At 41.4% G+C, this 27,653-nt stretch overlaps 3 protein-coding genes across 3 annotated transcripts; 1 reads left to right on the top strand and 2 right to left on the bottom strand.

Annotated features, from left to right (window-relative positions):
* Positions 1 to 10,646: 10,646 nt before the first annotated feature.
* Positions 10,647 to 13,661, bottom strand: LOC311041691 (chymotrypsin B-like; the record flags this gene model as incomplete). The annotated part of the gene is made up of 7 exons (XM_084052171.1): positions 10,647 to 10,808; positions 10,992 to 11,125; positions 11,318 to 11,498; positions 12,163 to 12,247; positions 12,625 to 12,704; positions 13,005 to 13,108; positions 13,610 to 13,661. The coding sequence occupies 7 exons, from the start codon at positions 13,659 to 13,661 to the stop codon at positions 10,647 to 10,649; spliced, it is 798 nt and encodes a 265-aa protein (XP_083908297.1).
* A 3,970-nt stretch (positions 13,662 to 17,631) lies between these two features.
* On the bottom strand, positions 17,632 to 21,220 carry LOC311041679 (chymotrypsin B; the record flags this gene model as incomplete). Its single annotated transcript, XM_084052162.1, has 7 exons — positions 17,632 to 17,793; positions 17,969 to 18,102; positions 18,266 to 18,446; positions 18,849 to 18,933; positions 19,211 to 19,290; positions 20,772 to 20,875; positions 21,169 to 21,220. The coding sequence occupies 7 exons, from the start codon at positions 21,218 to 21,220 to the stop codon at positions 17,632 to 17,634; spliced, it is 798 nt and encodes a 265-aa protein (XP_083908288.1).
* Positions 21,221 to 24,103: 2,883 nt separating this feature from the next.
* On the top strand, positions 24,104 to 26,971 carry LOC311041703 (chymotrypsin A-like; the record flags this gene model as incomplete). Its single annotated transcript, XM_084052182.1, has 7 exons — positions 24,104 to 24,155; positions 24,455 to 24,558; positions 24,898 to 24,977; positions 25,348 to 25,426; positions 25,783 to 25,963; positions 26,590 to 26,723; positions 26,810 to 26,971. 7 exons carry the CDS (start codon positions 24,104 to 24,106, stop codon positions 26,969 to 26,971), a joined length of 792 nt encoding a protein of 263 aa, XP_083908308.1.
* Between the last annotated feature and the right edge of the window lie 682 nt (positions 26,972 to 27,653).

Raw genomic sequence — 27,653 nt, 5'->3', positions numbered from 1 at the left:
CTCAACTCAATTGCATTACACACAACATGACTGTATCAATGCATGTGCAATTGTTAAAGATAACGAGAAATGCATACTTGAAAGTAGTTATTTTCAATGTATGACGTAATTCATTTGCCCTTTTGTTTTGTGTTGTTGGATTCTCCTTTCTCACTATCTGATGCTGTCGATTCAATAGCTCCACCAGTAGAGTGTGAGAGTGTCAACAGACACCATCAGGGAGGCCATATCTCTAGCTCAATGAGAAGAGAGGCAGCCTGTGAATCCATAGGTCGCTGGTTCGATCCCTGTCCCCAACAATGCGTTGAGGTGATCATCATTTGGAATTCCCCCTATTCCCATGGATTGGATCCACCCCTCTCACTCATCACCAATCACACCTGCCACATGCACAGTACAATTTTTAGGTACTTTTACTTTACTACTCTACTCTACTGCAATTACAGCAGATGACAGCTTTAGTTACTTGTTACTTTGCAGATGTAATTATTAATACAACACCTACAGTAACCACATACAGCCGATCTACAATGTGACGCGTTATGAGCTTGTATGTATATAATAAGCAACCCATGCTGTATGATAACTTACCACATATGAAATCCAATTCTGTCTATCCAATGGCTCAGTCTGTACTGTGGCCATAGCTGAGTGGTTAGTGAGCCCACCTAGGGAGCCAGAGGCCCTGGTTGCCCCAGGTACGATTCCAGGCCAGGCCAGCAAATGTGTCGATGAAATGAAATTTGTCCCTGAGCAAGACTCTTAACCCCTAATTGCTCACAGGCCCTCATTGGAAACAAGACCGCAAGGACTTTCATGAACGGACCTGGAATTATCCTTATCCTTTACACTGTCTACCCACAAGTCTATAGGTCCCTGGTTCAAACCTCAATTTAACCGGTCCAAATATAATTTACTGAACAAAAATCATGACTTTGTTAATTAATGCATGTTCACTTCTTCTCTCTCGCTCTCTCTCTTACTGCCTCTCTTTCTCACTGCCTCTCTCTCTCTCCATCTCTCTCTCTCTCTCTCTCTCTCTCCTCTCTCTCTCTCTCTCTCTCTCTCTCTCTCTCTCTCTCTCTCTCTCTCTCTCTCTCTCTCTCTCTCTCTCTCTCTCTCTCTCTCTCTCTTCCTCTCTCTCTCTCTCTCTCTCTCTTTCTCTCTCTCACTCTGTCACTGTCTGTCTGTCTGCCAGTCTGCCACTCTGTCACTGTCTGTCTGTCTGTCTGTCTGTCTGTCTGTCTGTCTGCCAGTCTGCCACTCTGTCACTGTCTGTCTGTCTGCCAGTCTGCCACTCTGTCATTGTCTGTCTGTCTGCCAGTCTGCCACTCTGCCACTCTGTCACAGTCTGTCTGTCTGCCAGTCTGCCACTCTGTCACAGTCTGCCAGTCTGCCACTCTGTCACAGTCTGCCAGTCTGCCACTCTGTCACTGTCTGTCTGTCTGCCAGTCTGCCAGTCTGCCACTCTGTCACAGTCTGTCTCAGTGCCAGTCTGCCACTCTGTCACAGTCTGCCAGTCTGCCAGTCTGCCACTCTGTCACAGTCTGCCAGTCTGCCAGTCTGCCACTCTGTCACAGTCTGCCAGTCTGCCACTCTGTCACAGTCTGCCAGTCTGCCAGTCGGCCACTCTGTCACTGTCTGTCTGTCTGTCTGTCTGCCAGTCTGCCAGTCTGCCACAGTCTGTCTGTCTGCCAGTCTGCCAGTCTGCCACAGTCTGTCACAGTCTGCCAGTCTGCCAGTCTGCCACTCTGTCACAGTCTGCCAGTCTGCCAGTCTGCCAATCTGTCACAGTCTGCCAGTCTGCCACTCTGTCACAGTCTGCCAGTCTGCCATTATTCTCGAAACCGCTCATTGCTGCTTGCAGCTATATTTTGTATTTAATTTCAGGAATTGGGTCTGGCCTGAGAGCTTATCTGGGCGTTTCTGCGTCGTCCACAAAATGGACTAGCCTATCAGCGTCCTCGCTCATTATTCTGTGATTGACAGCGCGCGTTGGCCAATCAGGTGGAAGCCGAGTGGAGCCAAGTGGAGCCAACCGAAAACGAACGGCGGCCATTAAAACTTTTGTTTTTTAAAACTTCAAAATGCTCTCAAACTTATTTTTTGTGGCATGGAATTTACTTTTAAGATATTTTCCGGATAGCATTTAGTTGTTTAACTTCATATATGTGGTCAATTAATCATGACAGAGCCTATTTAAAAATAGAAATTCAGAGAACCGGCAGGGGCGGGCAGTGATACTCTTGTATCCGTCCGTATAGAGGATATGCGTGTGACATCATCATCAAAACCGGAAGTTATGCAGGAATGCCTACTGAGTATCAAAAAAATACTTTCTGGCCTTGACAGCCCATGCATCCAAACAGAAAAGTCATATCTGATTGCATTAAACAACATTAAACATTGTTAAACTCACTTTGCACGTTGCTTTGCCACTCGCTTTGCCACTCGATGTGCCATTCACTTTAAGCATGCGCATATCCTCTATAAAGCAAACTATTTTCGGCATGGCCCTTTCAAATGTCCCCTTGCTCCACGTTGCTCTGTGGTAGCCTTGTTCCCAGCCTCACTCATCTGCGAAGAGAAGAGCCTGTCACGACCTAAAGCAGAGAGTGTCTCTGTGATGGCTGACTCAGCAGCCACACATAGAGACTATAATGTATGGTAACTCTTCCTTTTGGTTTATATATTTAGTGTGTTTATTTTCAGTTGGACATTATTAACAAGTTGAAATGACATAATTTATTAGTTGTTTTTCTATGAGTTTATTTGCATTTGATTTGACTGAGTTTTCTTTGAGTTACCAGTGCTGTGGGAGGTTGCTGACTGACATATATGGACATGATGGGCTGGCCAAAGCAGAGGGGATCAGCTGCTACAGATATACAGCTAATCTGGACAAATTGGACTGCACCACAGTCCCTCTGTACCATGGGGTGGGGCAGGGGTTTTGAGTGTGTGTGTTTAATAGTAGTCTTTGTCTTTTCCCCCTTTTTTGTTAACAGTGGTCTGACCCGTCCCTATATATATGTCCACCTCCTGTGTCATTCTAGTTAGTCCAGTTTTCAGTTCAGTTGTGTTTTTCTGTTTAGTTATTTAGTTTGATTTGTTTATTTTGAGCACATTTATTGTTTGATTATTTTGAATCAAAACACAAAAAGAAAATATAGCTGCAAGCAGCGATAATACGGGGCCAGTGAATAGAGAGAGAGAGAGACATGGAAACGGAATAGATTGAAGAGAGAGAGAGTTTTGACAACAATACTTTTGAATAAGCATTTCATGTTATCTTTAACATGAAATACTCTCAAATTAGCATTTCATGTTATCTTTAACAATTGCACATGCATTATTTGATGCAGTTATGTTTTGTGCAATGCAATTGAAAAGTGGAATGACCCACCCACAGACAGACAGACAAAAAGCAAAGTGCAATAATAGCACAATAAGACATGGAAAGGGAATAGATAGAAATTGAGACAAAGCAAATTATTCCAACAGGCGAATATTATTTTCAGCCCAACCCAGCTGAGGTGGTCATATATAGGACGCAGGGGGGCAATCCCAGGTGAAAAACCTCACCCATTGACATCTCAACCTATTGCCATTGACAGGAATCAAACTCTCGACCTTTGGATTCACAGGCTGAGACACTACCTATAGGGCTATAGCTTTGTCCAGGCTGAGGTCATCTGTTGAAGATAAAAGTGAACCAGTGAAAGCAGCCGATCTACAAGCTCAGAAACATGTTGCTATCTGAAAAGTTTTGAGATTGTAGATCGGTTATTTTCACAATGAAGTTTGTCATACATTGCAAAAACATACTCTCTCCAAGAAGCATTTCATCATTACCTTTAACAGTTGCACATGTATTCAATGATACAGTCATGTGTTGTTTGCAATTCAACTTAAATTAAGTCTGCATCAAGTGAGGCTTGAACTGGCGACCCTGAGATTGTGAGGCCTTCATTTAAGGGAGACGCCATTGGCCCAACAGATAAGTAACTGTGAAAAAGGAGATCACACAGATGATACAGTTTCACGCAAATAGCTGAAAAATCCTGGGTTTAAGTGTTTTTCAAACTGCTCAAAATTGCGGACAATCTAAGGGCGGAGCTTACTGGTCAAAGCGATAGATGTGTTCCTCATGAGTCAAGGCGCATGTGTAAGCAAGTTTCACGACTTTCGGCCAAACGAGGCATGACTTATGCCTGTTTAAAGTCTGCCTTTTCAAAAAATTGCTATAGCGCCCCCTTTTGGCCAATTGGAGTGAGATTGGTTTCAGTGATATTTGGAATGACCCTGTACATTTCTGCCAAGTTTCAAAGAAATGTGAGTCTGCATGTATGTTTTAGGCACAGATGAATAATTTTCATAAAACTGTAATAGTTAAAATCTATCTCCTCCTGGGATTTTTGAGCAATCTGCACGAAACATTTTACACATGAACTTTGGACCACTGCCTACAAAAATTTCCAACGGATTTTCCATAAGTGAAAAAATGCAGAAGTTAGGAGCCAATGACTGTTTTTCATATAATTCAAAATGGTGGGCAATCTAAAGGTCAGAGGTCAAAAGTCAGACCACGAAAGTTGTCGGGCATGAAGAGACGCATGTGTGTATCGAAGTTTCATGGTTGTAGGTCAAACAGGGCATGAGTTGTACCTGTTCAAAGTTGGCACTTTCAATTGAGTGCTATAGCGCCACCCTTTGACGAATGAGTGTGAGAATTATTTCTTGGTAGTTTTTCATGAGCATCTACCATATGGCCGAGTTTCGTAAAAAGCGTATGCACGGTTAAGCCAGAACTGGCAAAAACAAGTATTTTTCAAACTGCTCAAAATTGCGGAAAATCTAAGGGCGGAGCTTAATGGTCAAATCGATACGTGTGTTCCTCATGAGTCAAGGCACATGTGTAAGCAAGTTTCACGACTTTCGGCCAAACGATGCATGACTTATGCCTGTTTAAAGTCTGCCTTTTCAAAAAATTGCTATAGCGCCCCCTTTTGGCCAATTGGAGTAAGATTGGTTTCAGTGATATTTGGAATGACCCTGTACATTTCTGCAAAGTTTCAAAGAAATGTGAGTCTGCATGTATGTTTTAGGCACAGATGAATAATTTTCATAAAACTGTAATAGTTAAAATCTATCTCCTCCTGGGATTTTTGAGCAATCTGCACGAAACGTTTCACACTTGAACTTTGGACCACTTTCTACAAAAATTTCCAACGGATTTTCCATAAGTGAAAAAATGCAGAAGTTAGGAGCCAATGACTGTTTTTCATATAATTCAAAATGGTGGGAGATCTAAAGGTCAGAGGTCAAAAGTCAGAGTGTGAAAGTTGTTCAGCATGAGGAGACGCATATGTGTATCCAAGTTTCATGGCTGTAGGTCAAACAGGGCATGAGTTGTACCTGGTCAAAGTTGGCATTTTCAATTGAGTGCTATAGCGCCACCTTTGGACGAAAGATTGTGAGAATTATTTTTTGATCGTTTTTCATGACCATCTACCATATGGCCGAGTTTCGTAAAAAGCGACTGCACGGTTCAGCCAGAACTGCAAAAAGTGGCAGAAGAAGAAGAAGAAGAAGAAGAAGAAGAAGAAGAAGTGACAGAATACTGCCAATAACAATACGTGTACAGAGCAGAGCTCTGTCCCCGTAAAAAAAGAAAAAAAATAAGGAACATTCTTTTAAACCAACAACCACGTTTCCCTGTGTCTCTCCTTCCGACCAACTCGGTCCCTGACAGTCTCGGAAGTCCTGAGTGGACAGGATTTCTGACGTGTTTCCCCGGAAACTATATTTCTTGACCAATCACAACACTTGTTTCATTCACGGAGAATGTTAACAGATTTGTAAAATTTCCTTGGGCGGTACTTCCGCCAAATTCAACCACTTCCGCCTGCGCTACACAACCAACAGCCCAGGTCTTGCCCAGCGTGGCTCTGTGGTGGTGGTGGTGGAACGAACTGTTGATTGGCTGAAGGGGTTGTCAGTCAACGGTACTACTCCCGCCCACAGCCAAAAAGACAAAAAGACTTTCATGCCAGACCAATTCCTGAAATCAAATACCAATACATTGAAATACCAGAGCAATTCATTAAGAATTGCTAATTCCTAAATTATTAAAGAACTACTGCTTATTAATGCATGCTTCTGCAGACTATTTTAAACTTAATCCCTCTGTGATCTTTTTGGCCAAAATTGGCTCTTTTAATGGTAAATGTCACCTACCCCTGCCTTTGATATTTGAAGCGTTATCAGTTGATTGGCTACAGAACAAAATTACTTGGAACATCTGTTATTATAGTTCAGTCTGCGAATTTTGCACATTTGTGATGACATAAAGTACAAATTGTAAATAGTAAAAATGAATATAAATCTAATGGTGTGTTTGTATTATTTGCTATGTTTGCATAAAACCTGATTGAAGTCAGATGTGTTGTAGTCTGGGAGGCTTCGGCTCAAAGCCTGAACAACAGGGGCGCGGCCACTGCGTTCTGATTCAAATCAACAGCCAATGAAGAAAAGGGGGCGGATCCACATGCAGTGGGTGTTGCATGTAAATAGGAGCGACGGGAAGCAATTTCCCCTTGAGAAATTGCGGCCGCCATTGTTGTGTACTACTGTTTGCCTCTTGTCTGACTTTTTAGACGAGTTGCACAGCTCTCAGACCGTTAAGAGGCGTTTCCGCTCAGATTCTGAGCGTAAGTTACATCCCGCCCACAAATACCAGGGCTCTGGCCAGAATTTCCTCGCCCCTCCCGTTTGTATGCGAGAGCTGGCGAAAACTTCTGGGAACTCAGATTAGATGTGTTTTGTCTGATAATGTCTAGAGATAAGGTCCATTGTTGTGACAAGATTATTATTTTTATTATGTGCGTACTGTGATGGTTCACAGGGGGAATCATCTTTGTTTTGTTGAAAAGATAAAGCAACAGAGTAGCCAGTAACCTAGCGGGGGAGATTCTCTCTAAAAGGACACACACACACACACACACACACACACACACACACACACACACACACACACACACACACACACACACACACAGAGAGAGAATACATGACAGAACAGCGTTATACACAATTACTTTACTTATCCTCCAAAATGTTCTGGAGAACATAATGTTCACTGCTTTTGGTCATCACCAGTGTTTTGAATTATATTATAATTCAAAACACTGATGACCATGATAATTGTTGTGACAAGATTATTATTTTTATTATGTGCGTACTGTGATGGTTCACAGGGGGAATCATCTTTGTTTTGTTGAAAAGATAAAGCAACAGAGTAGCCAGTAACCTAGCGGGGAGATACTCTGCATGCAGTCTATAACACTAACTGATGTTCAATCAACATTCAAGCAATGTTCCACTCAAGTAATAATGATCCACAGGTTCTTAATCAATGCTTCTCTCTAAAAGGACACACACACACACACATTTCAATTTCTTTATTTGAGTCCACATTTATAAAATACATTACAGGGGCACAAATATTTTTCAGTTGCTTTTGATGTCCCGCACACTCGAAACACAACATGTGTCCCAGTGCTTCAATACAAACAAGTTCAGAATATAAACAACAAATGCATATGGACTTATTCACAGTTAACATTGGTCATACACTTCAGTCTGCCATATTACCAACACCGGAGAATAATTATGTAGTTATGAGTACATGACAGATCAGCATTATACACAATTACTTTACTTATCCTCAAAATTGTTCTGGAGAACATAATGTTCACTGCTTTTGGTCATCACCAGTGTTTTGAATTATATTATAATTCAAAACACTGGTGATGACCAAAAGCAGTGGTTCTCAAAGTGGGGTCCTAAAGGGGGTCCCCAGCAAAATGTGTTAATATTTATTGCATCACAATCAGTTTAACCACTTTAACTCTATTTTATTCTTCGTATATTCAACAATAGCTGATCTACAAGCTCACAACTCACCGCGATGCGACACATTGTGAACCCCACCATTTCAGATGGGGGACCGTGGCCATATAAATATCAATTCGGGGGTCCTTGACATGAAAAAGTTTGAAAACCACTGACCTTAAATGTAGTCAAGGCCATGACACCCCCCTACACTGCCTCCAGGACATGATCCACCCCTACACCACTTGCTGCTCAATTAGATCAGATAACCCATCTGTTCCTCCCTTCCCTATAGGACACTGTGGCCAATGTTCCAAGTGAACTTGACTCTTCTCCCTCCTGCATGCCCCCCCGCCCAGTCTGAAAACGTAGCCTGGTAAACCTAAAAGGCTACGAAAACTGACCTCTTCAGACTCTCTATATCTCAACCTCCTCATTCCTTGTATAAATTCTTATTATCTGTTTTAATAAGTGCTAATTGTGCTAAATTGTAACATTTTGTCTTGGACTGCCATATGCTACACTACTTAAGTTGTCACTTGGCCCGAAGCCAACTTTTCTCTTCCACATGGAAGACAATAGTCAAACAATTAACTTTAAAATGACCACTCTGCTTGGCAAACTGAATGGAAAATAATCCCACATAATCCAAAAAGCGGTGGTAGTTCTCAAAGTGACATTGATTTAAACATGACATAACAAAAACGTGCCCTACAATGCTAATAGGCTCATGTTTACTTTATACCATCTAGGACTGGTTTGGTGCCCGTCTCCCCTGCACTCATGTCTGTGGTTGTGTATTTATTGTTTGGAGAGAATGCAGAGGGAAGGTTGTAGCCTACCATCTTGTTGATCTCAAAGGAAGAACAAGGCTGTGCAAGAACCAGCTTGCTCACTCTCTGGCCAACATTTAATGCAGTTTAAACCGTAATAAACATATTTTACTGTTATCCTATTCGCTCTGCTCACATACAGTAAGTTATTTCATTCCAAAATGCCTAAACGGCTCAGTATTTCAAAAGTATTCAGAAATATAATAATAATAATACTTATTATTATTACATTAAACCTGTCACATTTGGTGTTGACTATTGAACTTTGGGCGTTTAGTTTATTGTTTTAACATTATAAAGAATCACCAGTTCTAAGAACTATTTGATGACTCTCACCTTCTGTTTGAAAAAAGACTCAAAGTCTTGTGAGTCTTGGTTTTAATTTAAACAGAATGTTTAATTGTTTGCAGATGGACAATGCTGGACTATGATATACTTGCCAGTACCTCAAGGTCTATGATGTACACGTACAGTACTAGCCAGTAGGCCTACATCATCGTCTTGATGCACTACTAGCTGGTAAATGATATGGAATAATGATGTACTTGCAGGTGCATTACATGGATTATGATGTAGAAAGTATGTAGAAAGACAACTTTCAGATCTGGATACTTGTAGCCACAACTCCATTGTCTCCAGTGAGTCCAGTTTTCACTTTCAGCAGCCTAAATGCTGTTCATTCTTTCGTTAGGCCCGGCTGACTGTAATGATCCCACTAATAATGGCCAGGGAGGCAGATCAAAGCCCCCGTTCTCCCATCTCAAGAGGAGAGGAGCCCCAGATGAGAGCTGAATCGAAAGCCTTCCATCGTGTCCAGCTGTGGACACAGTGAATCAGTGAGTTCTTCTCGTCCATATCTTTGGATCTCATTTTCCCGATTGTTGGCGACAAGTTATATGTCTCACGTTGCTTCATACAAGCTGCCTGCATGGGATATGTTGAAATGGCAACTGTGAGCTGTGACAGTGTGAGCATTCTCTGGGGGGTTCAAGGTAATTCCATATTGCATAATATGTACAGTATGTGTAGTATGTATGTATATGAATAAATACATAAATACAATATATATATATATATATATATATATAGAGAGAGAGAGAGAGAGAGAGAGAGAGAGAGAGAGAGAGAGAGAGAGAGAGAGAGAGAGAGAGAGAGAGAGAGAGAGAGAGATCAGTGGATCTCAAAGTGCGGTCACAGAGGTTGTTAATGGATTGCTGTTAGAACTGCAGACTCTCCCAATTGCACCTCTTCAGGCTCCATTCTCACCCCCTAACACTCCTCCCTCCTTGTATCCCTTATTGCCGCATCATTTAGTTAGATTATTTGTTTGTTCCTTGAGCACAGATGTTACTGTAAGAATGTTGTTTAGATTGCAGATGTTGTTTGGTCAGATGCCATTCATTGTTTGCCTGGTATCCTAGCTTCTTTGACACACCACATTTTTCACTCTACTATTTAACTTGTTGCATATTGACTAGAGTTCATGCTCACATACATCACTCTGCTATTCCGATCTCGTGCTTGTTAGGCTCTCTGGATGAGAGTGTCTGCCTAAACTGAGGCGGCCTAATAAGTATCAATTTGGGGGTCCTTGACATGAAAACCACAGAACCCGGGCGTTGAGCAAGAGCTCCCTCTGCTGTTGAAAATCACACCTATCTTGAAACTTCTCTGCCTTCTCTTTTAAATGACACATTTTCCACACGCTCTTATCTAGACACAAAATACCACAGTATAACATAAGGTTCTTGGGTAGCAAGCATATCTGAGAATGATCAATACACAACAACGACAGCAACAACAACTTTCAAAAGAGGTTTTACGTGTTTATTGATAATTAAGCATATCAACATCCAGCTAGGTCAAGTTTTCAGGATGGGGCTGGGTTGGTGGAGGTAGGAAGTTTTGGTTGATCTCTTAGTTGGCAGCCAGGATCTGGTCCACCCAGCCACGGAGCTCGGTGACGCGGGCATAGACGGCGGGGGTGGAGGTGGAGCAGCGGCTGCTTCCCCAGGAGACGATACCAACAAGGGTCCACATGTTGTCCTTCTCACACACCAGGGGGCCACCAGAGTCACCCTGAGACAGTCACAGCAAGACAGGAACGTTACAATTTATGCTAATTCTAGCCACTGCTGCATGCCTGTCAAAACTGCTTGCTGATGCTATTCTTTTGCACAAGCAAAATATATAGGTTATGAAATACAAACATACACACACACATAACTAGATACAAAGTGAAATGTGGGGAGCAGATCTCACCATGCAGGAGGTAGCACCATCAGCTCCAGCGCAGATCATGACGTCAGAGATGTTGCTTCCCCAGCTCTTCTTGCACTGCTCTTTGGACAGAAGGGGCAGGGCAGCCTGCTGCAGCTTGTTGGGGGTGTTGGGGGCTGGAGAGAGAAAGACAAAGAGAGAGAGAGAGAGAGAGAGAGAGAGAGAGAGAGAGAGAGAGAGAGAGAGAGAGAAATAGTTTACTAATTAAACAAACATCAAGAAAGGAAAGTAAACATAAATGAACCCATGTTTAACAATTGCATAACTGCCCCCCCCCCCCCCCCCTCTGACATTAGAGAGGGTCTCACCATTGTAGCGGGTCAGGCCCCAGCCAGAGGTCACGCAGGTCATGCCAGGGGCGAAGACATCAGCGGACTCAGCCAGGCAGACAGGGGACACGTTGGTGCTCATGCGAGCAGGGGTGGACAGCTTGATCAGAGAGATGTCGTTGTTGATTGTGCGAGGGTTCCAGGCAGGGTGGGTGAACACCTGGGGACAAACGGATGGGTGGAAAGACAGGGGTTCATGTGAAGGAGTGAAGAGCAATTATGAACATGAATAGGATTCACTTGAAATACTATATTGTACATGGGTTTACTTCTGGACTATTTTAATGGCAACCAGGGTGAGCAGCCTCTTTAGAGTACTGTAGCTCACCTGCTCAGCACTATTGACATAATTAACATCAGTCTATTAAAAGACCCCTTCACCCATTTTTGAGCGTTCAGTTAATTGATCCTAACTACTGCTCATTATAAAAAACGTTTTATTTATTAATTTACTAATGCACAAACAATGGCTTCTCTAATTCAGCATGCTAACTTTCCAGGAAGAGAAAGGCTGTATACTGTAGTTTCTCTTGGCTTGGAAGCTCCATCAATGTCATTGGTAGGCAGGTTTCTGTACCGTCCATAGCCCAAAGTTGAGACGCAGAGTGAGTGGACAGAAATTGTGCCATCTTATAATGAGCATTAATGACGGCCAATTATAGGAAGATAGACAAATTAACATTGGTTGGAGAGCGTGTGTCAGGTTGTGCATATAACTGTGAGTATTTACATGTGAGTGGGTGATTAGTTATGTTTTTAAATTGCTAACTGGTTAGCTTATTGACTAGAGGAGGTAAATTAGCTTTAGTTCGTTTATTTGGTACCTTGGCGGGCGTAATGGTCTGGGTGTCCTCGGAGGTGGAGTAGGAGCCCTTGTCGTGCTCTCCAACAATCACACGGTGGTAGGTCCTGAAATGAAACAGACAATTCATTTATTTCTGTGTTAATTACATCTTACAAGATGTAATCTATTATTTACATGCACTGTAGATACACTGTGTCATTAGTTATGTGCAGGTATAGATCCATTTATGCGGTGAAGGGATTTTAATATTGATGACAGGGATATTTGACTGTACAACATTTAAAAGATATGCATTTGAATGCATGAAAATCTAATTTAGTCCTTAAGCTGAAGTGTTCCTCCAGAGCAATTTACAGTACAGTGGCTGCAAAAGTAGAATTACGTCTAACTTCCTAGATTTCCTTATTTAGCCTCCTGCATTGTCACATAGTAGAGTATTGCTGTGCAGGAGAAATGCATGAGGGAGGACTCAGAAACTGACCTGACATTGCAGTGGGCAGCAGTGACAACCCAGTTCTCATTGATCAGGGAACCTCCGCAGAAGTGGAAGCCGTTGGATTGCTGAGGTAACATGGAGATGGAGGGGATTACATGTTGAGCTTAAACATACCAAGGTACCATGTGAAGTCTCTTCACCAACCATGACCACACTTCCATTTATGCGACAAATTAGATTATGTGCAATAAAGTGATTTTTCTGGTGAGAATATAGTGTTGATGTTGTGTGTATTTCATCAGATTCATTGTGGCATTTCTGGTCTTGTGAGGAGGCAGGGAGTTTTAGCATTATACTGATATTACAACTTTTGAAATCTAACGGTTGAAGTCTGATCTTACAGTACAGTGCAGACAGTCACTCACCTGCAGGGACACCTGCCAGGGCCAGGAGTGTGGCACAGCCTCCTCACCGTTGACGATGCGGGCATAACCAGTCACCTGGGGGGGGACGGCGGGGGTGCCGCAGCCTGGCAACAAGGAGAAAACCATTGTCACACTCTTGACTATCAAATATAATGGAATCATCACGTCCCTAACTGTTCATCACCTTGAAGTAAAATTATACTGGACTCGACCCATACTTCATACAGTAAGTACAGTAACATTTACATGAAAATAAAATAAAAAACATTCTGAATGTTTGAGGAAAAGTGTTTACTTGAGGTGAAACACAACCCAAAGAGGTTCAATTTGTTTTAACATACGTATTAAAGCATTTTTACTCTACATCTTCATATTATCGTAAGAGATATAATTCGTCCTCTCCTCTTTTTAAACTCTTGAGCTGTACTTTAGGCCTAATCATCCTAATTAATCCAAGTGTGTTTGCAGGAGCAAGCACATACAATCTTTGAGTTTAGGTTAAAGGTTTAAACAAGTTCTGTAGGCAAAGCACTACCATTTGACATTTCTTCACTGTAACAAAATCTATATTTGAGATGGCTGGACGAGGGCCAGGCTTCCCTTACCGTAAGCGGCGCTGACGAAAGCAAGGCAGGAGATGATCCAGAGGAAAGCCATTGTGACAATGTGACACTGAACTGTGAACTCCGGAGCAGGGAATTCCATATTTATGCCCAAAATCCTCTCCATATCAACCAATCAGAGACCAGGCTTTCTCCACCCACCTCAGCTGAACGTTGAGGTTGTTGGTGCATAAACGTTCCATCCGCCTGCATCAGGTCACAGGTGTTTATCAGGCTAAAGCAATCAACCAGTTCTCAGGCCTGAAGTGCACTGTTTGGATAAATATAGCATGCACTGACCTTGACATGTTCATGTTCCCCCTGTGTTGAAACATTCTGTGTATGAGATGTCAAGAACATGAATTGTAGAATGTAGTCTAGAATTTCAAATACATTTAAAAAAATATTTACCTACAGTACAGTATACAGTATGTCTTATATGTCTAAGCATGTTTTCTGTATCTTAATGTTTACTACAGTATGCATAAGTATGCATCCTTTGTGTATTACTGTAAGAATTTCTGATGTGTATAGATACGATATATATATATATATATATTCTTTTTTGCAGTTTTAACCATAAATTAGCTGAGCTTGTAGATGTTTGCAATTTTTGACGCATTTCACGCATAATGATATTAGGGGACATATTATAATGGACATGACATACAATACTTTTTCTGACCTTGTTTTTATCATGCCCCAGACAAATATCCCATATTACAATAGAACTAACTCTAATTAAAAAAATAAAAAACTATAGGCCTTTAAAAAATAATAATAATAATAATCTCTGCTGTCCGGCAGAAGCCAGAAACCAGAAACTCCAAAATGTTTTTCAGGAAATGACAAAAACAAAACAAAAAGTGGAATTAGGAGGTTTTGTTCATCATTGATAAAGAACAGCTAAGTGGACCTCCAAGCTCACAATGAGGTTGGAGGTCAAAAGGGGTTGGAGCCTGGAGTCAGCAAAACCACCTAACTCCACCCCCCTTTGGTGGACTTAGCTGGTTTATTAGAAAGTTTGAGGATCCAATGGAGGTAGCTGGTTTTGTCAGAAGCGCTTTTCAATACTTTTCATTGGTTCAATATTTTTTTAGTCAACACACAGAGGTAAAGGGTGTTCAATAGCACTGATTCATGGGGGGAAAAATGCAAAAGCGGAAAAATGGAGTTAGCTGGTTTCTGCCGGACAGCAACGATAGTAAAAAGGATGAGGCCTAAAACTTCCCCACGGGAAACTGGCAGGAACACAGACTGAATGCTCCAGGACTTCACACACTGAAATCTTTCAGAGAGTTATAAAACCATTCACAGGCTACGTTATTAAAACCAATGTTATACGATTTCTGTAAAAGTAAGGTATGATGATTTGAGGATAAGTCCACAAAAAGGGAGGCACAATGTTTGTGTTTCAAATATTTGTATTGATTTTCAAAATTAAGCAATGAAAAAAGAGGTTAAGGCTACAGGTGTCACAAGTTCAAAGCATAAAACAGAAAAAGATAACACGAAGCAAAGACAAATACAAAATACAATGAAGAACCCCCCCCCCCCCCCCAAAAAAAAAACACCCCCTCAGCCAATCCCCACCCAGAGCACTACTATATTCAATTACAAAAGACAAGGCAAATTGGAAGATAATATAAAAAAGCACAATGTAACCAAAATAAACTGACGTTATTAGTCTGTTTTGTCAAACTTGACACAACAGTCAATATGCATGTGTATGTTTTCACCGTACATAAATGAGGGGGATGTTCTCACCCCTGGCTAGGAGTGGACAAAGGCTTCTACATAATGTTTTTTCGGTCACAGGGTGCCGATTTAACATATTGATACTCTTTCCCACTACAAATCGTGTTAAAGGGATATTTCACTTTCAAAAAAACCTTTGGGTCATTTTATCATCTACTCAGGCTTTTATGAGCCCCCCAGACAGTTTTTAAGTTGCTTGATTCAATATTTAGATATTTGATATTAATTTTATCAGACACGCCCCCTTCCTATACAAACCCATTATAACTTCAAACAAAAATTTGAACATGTTAGATTCATCAAAAACACCCGTCCTTGGTTCTGGTGACTCACCCTGCCCTCCTAATACGTGAGGGGGCCGTGTTTTTTCGATTACTTTTTTCATTTATTTTATTTAATATTTTGATTCTATTTAATTTTTTTCATTTTCCAAAAATAATATTTAAAATAAATGAAAAAAGTTATCGAAAGAACATGGCCCCCTCACATATTAGGAGGGCAGGGTGAGTCACCAGAACCAAGGACGAGTGTTTTTGATGAATCTAACATGTTAAAAATGGAGTTTGAAGTTATAATGGGTTTGTATAGGAAGGGGGCGTGTCTGAAAAATGTATATCAAATATCTAAATACTGAATCAAGCAACTTAAAAACGGTCTGGGGGGCTGACAAAAGCCTGAGTAGACGATAAAATCACCCAAAGTTTTTTTGAAAGTGAAATATCCCTTTAACTTTGAGTGACTGCAGCTTCTTCTAGCGATGAAGTTCTCAATTAAAGCAGAAGTATAGAGAGACACTGACAGAATCCAAAATGCGGAATGATTACTATCTATCTCATTCATGGGCAACTGGCGGCCCGGGGGCCATATGTGGCCCCCACCTTCACTTGATGCAGCCCGCAGGTTAATGAAAAACCCAACTCTATACTAGTAGTGTAATGACTAGCATTACATTTTTTCTCTTTTTATGTTCATAAAGTTAACATAAGTATAACTAAATGCATTTGAAATTAAATAAAAATGTAACTTTTCAGGATTCCAATAAAAAAAGTAAAAAAGAATGAAGGATTCCAATTAAAAAATAGCAGATCTACAAGCTCAAAACGTGTCGCGATGCGACGAGTTTTGAGCTTGTAGATCGGCGATTTTTTTCTACTTTTGTATGACATACTAGGCTGACAAAGTAGGGGCCAGTGGGGTATTAATTTACGAAAAAGCATCCTTGGTGAGCATCCTTTATTTCTCTACATAAAAGGTGGCATCCCTATTTTAGTTTTCCCTGTCTATTTAGTTTTGAGTTTTGTCTTTTGTATTGTGATGTTGTTTAGCTTTGTTTTGCTTCTAAGTTTGTGTTGTTGGTGTATCTTGTTTAAATCAATGTAGAAAATAATTAAAAGAGAGAGTGGGTCAGTGATAGAGGAAGGCAGAAGTATCGGAGAGACAGGAAACCAATAAAGAAGGATTACATGCGTTTATTGCAACATGACCCAGCGACGTGTTTCATCACCTCAGACACATCGGGGCCAATTTATCTGAAATGGAGTTTTGGTTTGAAGACAAGAAATAACCCCAAACTTTTAACGTGTCATGACCCAACCATACAATCTGTTCTATTGCTCTTCTAAGGTGCAGGGTACGTATGCCTTTTATAAGCCTTCACTGGCTATAATAACCATGGGAAGAGAGGTCGTCTGGGAATAAGAAGGTCCCCGGATCCCCCCCCCCCCCGGCCCCGGTCTATGTGTCGAAGGGTCCCTGAGCAAGCCCCGTAACCCATAACTGCTCCAGTGCTGTATTAATAGCACCTTATATTTAGGATGGGTTAATTGCAGAGTACAAATTTCATGTAGCCTACATTATGTGCAAATGTACTGTGACAAAATACTCTTTTCCCCACCTGTTGAGTGTGCACTGTTGCAAACAGTCTGTGGCACTTTTCTCTCATCATCTTTGAGACCCTCCCCCCGCGCCCCGCCCCAGAAGATGAGGGACTTATTTCTCCACATACCTTATGTGGTAAGTAATTAATAATAATGGTAATTTAAAAAAATCCACAAGCTCTTATCTAGACACAACATGCAACAGTAACATCTTCTTGGGCAAACATTACAAGCAACCAAGTTTGCCCAGGCAATATCTGAGAATGATCAATACACAGCAACGCCAACTTCTTTTAAGTGTTTATTGAACTTCAGCATATCAACATCCAGCTAGGTCATGTTGTCAAGATGAGGCTGGGTTGGTGGAAATAGGAAGTCTTGGTTGATCTCTTAGTTGGCAGCCAGGGTCTGGTCCACCCAGCCACGGAGCTCGGTGACGCGGGCGTAGACGGCAGGCATGGTGGTGGAGCAGCGGCTGCTTCCCCAGGAGACGATACCAACCAGGGTCCACATGTTGTCCTTCTCACACACCAGGGGGCCACCAGAGTCACCCTGAGACAGTCACAGCAAGACAGGAACGTTACAATTTATGATAATTCTATAGCCACTCCTGCATGCCTGTCAAAACTGCTTGCTGATGCTATTCTTTTGCACAAGCAAAATATATAGGTTATGAAATAACCACACACACATAACTAGATAGTGAAATGTGGGGAGCAGATCTCACCATGCAGGAGGTAGCACCATCAGCTCCAGCGCAGATCATGACGTCAGAGATGTTGCTTCCCCAGGTCTTCTTGCACTGCTCATTGGACAGAAGGGGCAGGGCAGCCTGCTGCAGCTTGTTGGGGGTGTTGGGGGCTGGAGAGAGAAAGACAGAGAGAGAGAAAGACAGAGAGAGAGTGCTAATTAAACAAACATCAAGAAAGGAAAGTAAAAATAAATGAACCCATGTTTAACAATTGCATAACTGCCCCCCCCCCCTGCTTTACTAGGACAGCAGTGACATTAGAGAGGGTCTCACCATTGTAGCGGGTCAGGCCCCAGCCAGAGGTCACGCAGGTCATGCCAGGGGCGAAGACATCAGCGGTCTCAGCCAGGCAGACAGGGGACACGTTGGTGGTCAGGCGAGCAGGGGTGGCCAGCTTGATCAGAGAGATGTCGTTGTTGATGGTGCGAGGGTTCCAGGCAGGGTGGGTGAACACCTGGGGACAAACAGATGGGTGGAAGAGGGAGAAAGACAGGGATTTATGTGAAGGAGTGAAGAGCAATTATGAACATGACTATAGGATTCACTTGAAATACTGTATTGTACATGGGTTTGCTTCTGGCTATTTTATTGGAAACCAAGCTGAGCAGCCTCTTTACAGTAGCCTACCTGCTCAACACTATTGACATAATTAACATCAGTCTATCAATGTCAAACATCAGTCTGTTAACATCACTTACTGTACATCGATTTGTGTGTCAGGTTGTGTATAAGTGTGTAATGTATACTGTAGTGTGAGTATACAGACAGTAGTAGCTGCGTAGTTATGTTTTGACTAGCTAACTAGCTTATTGACTAGCCTATGGGTTAACTTAGCTTTAGTTAGTTAATTTGGCACCTGGGCAGGCTTCAGGATCTGGGTGTCCTCGGTGGTGGAGTAGGAGCCCTTGTCGTGCTCTCCAACAATCACACGGTGGTAGGTCCTGAAATGAAACCGTATCAATGAATGGACATTTCTTTCTCTGTGTTAATTATGAGTAATCTTATAAAGAGAGTATTATTTGCATGCGCTTTACAAATGTGTCATATATTATGCAGATATAGACCATATCATGCTGTCAAGCGATTGTTATATTGATTCAATTCAATTAAATACAGCTTTATTTATCCGCAAAGGCAATTTGATTGTGTGCATGACTACAGACAGACAGGATACAGACCTATATACAGATATGCATGAGGGTGGACTCAGATACTGACCTGACATTGCAGTGGGCAGCAGTGACAACCCAGTTCTCATTGATCAGGGAACCTCCGCAGAAGTGGAAGCCGTTGGATTGCTGAGGTAACATGGAGATGGAGGGGATTACATGTTGAGCTTAAACATACCAAGGTACCATGTGAAGTCTCCTTACCAACCATGACCACATTTCCAACTATAAAAAGTGCTCCTCGGAGCACAGGTCTCCACCAGGTCAGGTAGGTTGTTGTGGGCCAGCAATGTTCGGAATTCACCAATCAGGATGGAATAGAAAAAATTGGACGGAACCATCTTGATCACTTGACTACAGAGATAGTGTGTACCGATTTGCATGATGTTTGGACAAAATTTGTAGGACTAATATAAAAAAGAAAAGTGTTGCAAAAATTGTCCTCCTGTTGGCGCTATAATAGGGCAATGTTATAAGGGTGGCATTTGTTCCTCAACGTAGTGCGAATGAGCGTGCAAAGTTTCCCCGCAATTGGACACTGCGTTCATGATTTGCGGCATTTTGTTGAAAAAATGATCTGAAGGCTTAATATCCAAAAATGTGTTTTACATAAGTCGGCCTTCTGGTGGCGCTATAAAAGGCAGATGTGAAAAATGCAGGGCAAAGGTTTTTCCTTGGCCTCTAGTCTAGGGAGTGCACATACAAAGTTTTACACAGATCGGTGCAGTTATAGGTAAAAACACGAATCGGCCTGTTACAGCGCCACCATGAGGCTGATTTGAAAGATTTCAAGTGGCATTTGTTCCTTGGCCGATTGGGAATGTGTGTGCTAAATTTCACGGAAATTGCATGCTGTGTTGATGATTTGAGGCATTTTGTTCAAAACGGAGTACTCTTGCAAACTTTGGAAGCCAATTTTAGTCAATCAGGATGGAATATGAAAAATCTGAAGGATACGTTTTGTTTAATGACTATAGAGATACTGTGTACCGATTTGCAGGATTTTTGGACAAAATATGTAGGAGTACTGTGAAAAAATGTGCTTTGCACAAATCGGCCTCCTGGTGGCGCTATAAAAGGCCCATGTGAAAAATTTGGGGCAGAGGTTCTGCTCTGGCATCCAGGGAGTGTGTGTGCACAGTTTCGTTGCGATCAAGCCATCGGTGCAAGAGATTAGCTGTTCACAGACACACACGCACACACACACACACACACACACACACACACACACACACACACACACACACACACACACACACACACACACACACACACACACACACACACACACACACACACACGGACACACGGACGGACGGACACACGGACGGACGGACACACGGATGGACGGACAGGGGGTAAAACATACTCTCGCCATGCCTTTCGGCCTGGCGGAGACAATTACAGTATGTCTCAATATAGATTATGTGCAATAAAGTGATTTCGTGAGATATATAGCGTTGATGTTGTGTGTATTTCTTTAGATTCATTGTGGCATTTCTGGTCTTGTGAGGAGGCAGGGAGTTTTAGCATTATACTGATATTAAAACTTTTGAAATCTAACGGCTGAAGTCTGATCTTGTCACAGGTAGGTACAGACAGTCACTCACCTGCAGGGACACCTGCCAGGGCCAGGAGTGTGGCACAGCCTCCTCACCGTTGACGATGCGGGCATAACCAGTCACCTGGGGGGGGACAGCAGGGGTGCCGCAGCCTGGCAACAAGGAGCAAACCATATTTGTCACACTCCTGACTACCAAATATAATGGAATTATCACATCGAAATAAGTTAACTGTTCATCACCTTGAAATAAAATAACACTGTACTGGACCCATACCTCATACATAAAAAGTGTATTTGTAGGAACAAGTACATATTTGTGGGTAATCTTTGAATTTTCATTAAGAGTTTTAACAAGTTCTGTAGAGAAAGACTACATTTTACATTTCTTCACCGTAACGAAATCCACATTTTAAATAGCTGGACGAGGGCCAGGCTTCCCTTACCGTAAGCGGCGCTGACGAAAGCAAGGCAGGAGATGATCCAGAGGAAAGCCATTGTGACAATGTGACACTGAACTCTGAACTCGGGGCCATATTTATCCCCAAAAGCCTCTCCATATCCACCAATCAGAGACCAGGCTTTGTCCACTGAATGTTGAGGTTATTAGCGCAAAAACATTCCATCTGCCTGCATCAGGTGTTTATCAGGCTAAAGCAAGCAGCCAGTTCTCAGGCCAAACTGAACTGCTTGGATAAATATAGCACATACTGGAAATAACATGTTTACTTTCCCCCTGTTTAGAAACCTTCTTTGTATGAGCGGAAAACTTGAGTACAATTTCAAATACATTTGAAAATGATTTAGCTACATTATGCGTCCTATTATACTGTATGTCCTATGTCTAACTATGTGTCCCACGACATGTATGTCTAAGTATGTGTAACTTATGTCTTTTACAGCTTTAATCCTTATCCAGACAGAATTATATTCATTATGTTACATCCATGATGCACGCAATTTCAGTAATATTTTAACGACTTTAGACAAGTACCAAAGTCAATGACTACAGATGGAAATGGGCTTGCTTCTAAATCTAATGTACCCGTGTTTTTATTCTTTTTTTGTTATCAATTGTTTTTATTCCCGTGTTTTTATTCTTCAACTCCTCAACTCAAATTTTATTTATAGAGCACATTTCAAATGACCGAAGCCAACGAAAGTGCTATACAACACAGCAGGAGCAATAAGATAAACAACAAATACATGCATCAATTGAAAAACAAGTTAAATATGTACAGCAGAAAATAATGAGGTGGAGTCTATGCTATGGTCTTGGAGTATCAGATTAGCTGTGTTCAAAAGCCAGAGAAAAGAAATATGTCTTCAATAACATTCTTAACGAATAACTAATGTATATGTGCACGCTGTCCTTCTCAAACTAAACTAAACAAAACTTTTCTGGAGCACAGACATACATAAAAAGTTAAACAGCGTTAAACTGGCTGGTGAATGGTGATAGAATAGACAGAAATGTATCCATCAAAAGCAACATGTTCTGTAGAGCAATGGTACTCAAACTTTAAATCTCTTGAACCCCAATCTGCACTGTAAAGTTCTCAGTGTCCATTTAACTGTACAAATGGAACCAACTGGACCCGTTACAGACTCATAAGGGTCCATTCGGTTAACTTTCATTGATTTTGCTGGGGACCCCCTGGAACTCCCTTAACCCATTAAAACCGTGAAAGCATCTGGGTCATTTTAGATTTTTTTCGTTGGCTATCCAAAAATAGCAGACATACAAGCTCACAGAGCTTGTACAGCTGCTATTTTCGAACATTTTTGAAAAATCTTGAAAGTGTGAGAGCTACTGATTTAGTAGTCATTTGTAGAATCGATCTCAGGTCTCAATGAGTTATGGACCCCTGGGGGTCCCCGGACCCCACTTTGAGAACCACTGCTGTAGAGCAGAACGTCTTCAAGTGAAGGAGCACCAAATACTGTACAAGCATGTACTGTAAGGTCACAATCACCCAAGATGTCCCAGCAGGAACACAGATATGTCAAAATGTATGTTGTCATAAATAATTTATAACTGAACAAAAAAAAAATACCGTAAAATCTTGACTATTAATCTTTACCCATTAAGACCGGGAAAGCATCTGTGTCATTTAAAGATTTCTTTGGCTATTCAAAAATAGCAGATCTACAAGCTCATAGCACGGTACCGAGTGCAGCGCTATGAGCTTGTAGATCTGCTTTTTGTAAGTGTAAAATAATCTAAAACAACACAGATGCTTCCCCGGTCTTAATGGGTTTATAAGGTACATTTTACTCTGTGTAAAAATGGTAAATGGTACATTTATACAGCAAAGCACTTGGATGTGCATTAGATTCACTAATTCACACACATTCACACAGATGGTGGAGGCAACCATGCAGGGCACCAACCTGCTCACGGGGAGCAGTTAGGGGTTCAGTGTCTGCTCGACGACACTTCGACATAAAGCCAGGAGGAACCGGATACTTTCCGGTTCCAAGATGGCCGCTCATGCCTCCTGATCCAGTTTTTACTCTGTAGGTGGGGAGATAACAGGGGTGTAAATATTGTAACAGCCTTCTCACAAAACAGTTTTTTAGAATAGTCCTTCTCATACATTTTCCAGTGAATAATTCCAAATGAATTAAATGCAATATCTGTAAAGCTATTTTATGTGAAGATTATTATAAATAATAATAATACATACAATACAATACAATTTATATACAACAATACAACAATTTATATAGCGTTTTTATGGGTACTCAAAGTCGCTTTACAAAACAACAAAATACATTTAAATAACAAAATAACTTTATTAGGAAAAACTAAATAAAAGGTTATAGAAGTAATAGTAAAAAAGGGAGGATTAGGATTAGATAGGGAATGCAGGTCTAAGCTACTTCATGTGCAAACACTAATGAAGACCAGCCATCTACTATACATTGTTCACTGAATTAGTGAATTAAATTAAACGTGAATAAGTATTTAATGATCATACACTGATTGATTGGTCCAAAAACAATGTACTAAATGTGTCTGCATTATTGCTGCCAGGGTGGCAGCCATAGAGGTAGGAAGGAGCCAGACCATTGAGAGCTTTATAAACAAGTACAATAATGTTTAAATCAATCCTAAAGACAACCGGGAGCCAATGTAGTGAAGCTAAAACTGGAGCTGATGGTCACATAAGGTCAGCTGCCCTGACCTTATGTGACGGCCCTCTCCGCCCTCACCCCACCATGTCCAAAATGTGCCTGGGAAAATGTCCACTGTTACCAGATGGTGAATGGCAGCACCAGTATGACACATCTACATTAATACAGGTTAATATTTAATAGATTATGCTGGGGTATATAAAGGTTGATGAGAGGATTTGAGTGCTCTAAGCTGTAAACATGGCCTTCCTCTGGATCCTCTCCTGTCTCGCGTTCGTTGGCGCTACCTATGGTGAGATCTCATCCAGTCCTTCTACGATCGCTTTCAAGTTTTTGAAATAATGTTCAAAGTTAGCCGATCTACAAGCTCGCAATGTGCTGCCATGTTGTGATGTGTGTGTGTTGAATGTATTAGAAACAGCTCTGTAATGAAGTTTGTGTGTGTGTGTGTGTGTGTGTGTGTGTGTGTGTGTGTGTGTGTGTGTGTGTGTGTGTGTGTGTGTGTGTGTGTGTGTGTGTGTGTGTGTGTGTGTGTGTGTGTGTGTGTGTGTGTGTGTGTGTGTGTGTGTGTGTGTGTGTGTGTGTCTTCAGGCTGTGGCTCTCCTGCCATCACTCCAGTAATCACTGGATACTCCCGTATTGTCAACGGTGAGGAGGCTGTGCCCCACTCCTGGCCCTGGCAGGTCTCCCTGCAGGTAAATATACAGCAACACCTTGTTTACATCTATAACGACAAGCTGTCATGAATAACATAAATATTGAACATCTTATTTTGTAGGATATTTCTGCAGTTGATGGGTTTGGTCAGTGTGCGGTCGTCAATGTTCAGAAATGATTCACCAAGTGAATAAAATGATACACCAAGTGAATAATTTACTTTTTTTCCATCTTGTACTTCTTGTGCTATTACCGTTTACTTACTATGCGTTTGTATCAGCTAGACAGCCTTGGAGCAAGCACATTGTAATGTACACAGCATATACAGTATGTGGGGTCTTTCACATCCCATTCATTGTATCATGTATATCTTTTAGGATTACACTGGATTCCATTTCTGTGGTGGTTCCCTGATCAACGAGAACTGGGTTGTGTCTGCTGCCCACTGCAATGTCAGGTAATACAAAAATACATAACCATGAGTTATGAGTAAACAAAGTTTGGACTATAACTCACACAAGTGTCATTCAACCATTTTCAAGCTGGTGTCCCTATTTTGGGCACATCATATATGAAAAATAGACATAAATAGTCAAAAGTAGCAAATCTACTGACCACATTTGGAAATAGCAGATCGGCTATTTTAGCTATTTATTGTAGGAATAAGTATATAGGCTAGGGCATAAGTGGTTAAATGTGTGAAATATAACAACCTTTGTCCAAAGTAGCTGTGCTACTTATGGACAAATGTTAGTAACTGAACTCTAGGCCATCTGACATTTAATGGAATTAAAGTGAAACAATGTGATCTCTGTTTGTTTTTCCAGAACTTCTCACCATGTGATCCTGGGCAGACACGACCACTCCTCTCACGCTGAGGACTTCCAGAGAATGAAGGTTGGACAGGTACGGTAGTAAGAAATAAATGAACACACCACAAGCATGTGTGTCATGACATATTAGATAACTTAAATACACATTATAGATACAATAAGTAGCCGTCAACATAATTGTAAAGTTGTTTACATTCCATCAGATTTATTTATGTGATAATTATACACATACATGTTTGTAAATGTGTAATACACACATACATAAAGCCTTTAATTACAGTGTTAATGCAATAACAAACCAAAGTGTGCCCAACAAAATCAAAATGCCATTAAGCAAGGCAGTGAACTCCTACAGTACCTGCTCCTTCATTACTACTGTAGTTAATCTAGATATGGGCAACGGATAACTGTCTGTAATTTCTCTGATAGGTCTTCAAGCACCCCCAATACAACCAATACACCATCAACAATGACGTCCTGCTGATCAAGCTGGCCAGCCCTGCCAAGTTGGGCATGCGTGTGTCTCCCGTGTGTGTGGCTGAGACTAGTGACAACTTCCCTGGTGGCATGATGTGTGTGACCTCTGGATGGGGCCTGACCCACCCCTGGGGTGAGGGAACAACAACCCAAAGATTCATTCAGAGAGCCTACCGAATCTGCTAATGCCCATACAGCATGACCAATGATTGTACTAACGTTAGCTATGTTTCCGTTTTTTCTTTTGTTTTTAACTGTTTAGAGACTATGTTTTGCCCCCTGTCCGTGTGTCTGTGTGTGTGTCCGTCTGTCTGTGTACAGATAAAATGACACCCTATAGTTTTCAAATCAGCCTCATGGTGAGGCTATAACAGGTCGATTCGCGTAAGTGGACGGATTGCCGTGAAACTTTTCACATCGGCCTTTTCGGAGACCTGTGGTCCGATCGAGGAGCACATTATTCTAGTTATTTACTGTGATTATGGGCACTTCAATGTACCTCAAAATAACTGACTTATAAGGGGGAGGAAAAAAAAAGAAAAGAAAAGAAAAAAAAGGAAGGATGTTTTAGAAAGTCTGCTGGAGATGAAAAGGAATACCCTCTGCTGGGAAAATCGCACTCTAGTTATACCCATAGTCACAGTCAAGAATGATGTTGTTGAGGCCTTGGAAAACATCCCACTGTATAGCCAATGGTACACAGACCCAACAGACGATCTGTTAAATTAAACCTTTGAAGCCTGTGTGTTTTGTTTCCAGCTCCTTCCACCCCTACCCTGCTCCAGCAGGCTGCTCTCCCACTCCTCACCAATGAGCAGTGCAAGGAAACTTGGGGCAACAAAATCAGCGACCTGATGATCTGTGCTGGAGCCTCTGGAGCCTCTTCCTGCATGGTGAGTGACACAGAGAGAGAAAAACATCAAGATGACATTTAGACATAAACTAAGCACATAAACAACACAAATGCTTGCTATTTCAGGGTGACTCTGGTGGTCCCCTGGTCTGTCAGAAGGCTGGAGCCTGGACCCTGGTTGGTATCGTCTCCTGGGGCAGTGGAATGTGCAGTGTCAACTCGCCCGGTGTGTACGCCCGCGTCACTGAGCTGCGTGCCTGGATGGACCAGACCATGGCTGCTAACTAAATCCACTCTCATGACCATTTTCATTTTGATTATTGATAATAGCTTCTAATCATGAATAAAACTACTGTGTACTGTAGCTATACACGCTGCTTGTTCTTATGGAGATTTTATTCCCTGTGTCAACATGGTGCAATTAAGGAGGGTTATCTGACAAAAGTTACAATGGATTTAAATTAAAACCAAATTAGTACACCATCCTTTGAACAACGGCTGCAAAAAAGGAAGACATATAATTGGGGCCTATAGGCTTACTTAGTTTTTTGTTTTTGCTTTTGTTTATTTGCCCATAACTATAGTTAAAAATACATGGGAAGGGAAGAGGAAACAGTTTGTTAAAATGGTAGTATACAATAACAAAAAAGACAAGAAAGAAGATGTGCCGGAGAGGCCTAAAAACCTCAAAGGAGCTTGTCAGGTGGCCTTCCTAATGAGAGTTCTAAAAGAAACAAACAAAACAACAAAATGTGTGTCACCAAAGTACTTAAGTAACAATATTACAGAAATATATTAAGAAATGTATGGACATATCATTGTGTAATATAAATAAGGATTTTACCTCCGAAATTCTTTGCTATCTTTTTGGAAACAAGTGTTATTTTTCCAAGTGAGGTTTTCATCTATGCGTATTCCAAGAAATTTGGCAACACTAACCCTTTCTAAGATGATGTTTGCTATGTAAATA

This window comes from Gymnoscopelus microlampas (genome assembly GCF_963454915.1).
Source record: "Gymnoscopelus microlampas genome assembly, chromosome: 1".
Classification (NCBI taxonomy): domain Eukaryota; kingdom Metazoa; phylum Chordata; class Actinopteri; order Myctophiformes; family Myctophidae; genus Gymnoscopelus; species Gymnoscopelus microlampas.
This window is presented reverse-complemented; position numbering and strand designations above follow the sequence as displayed.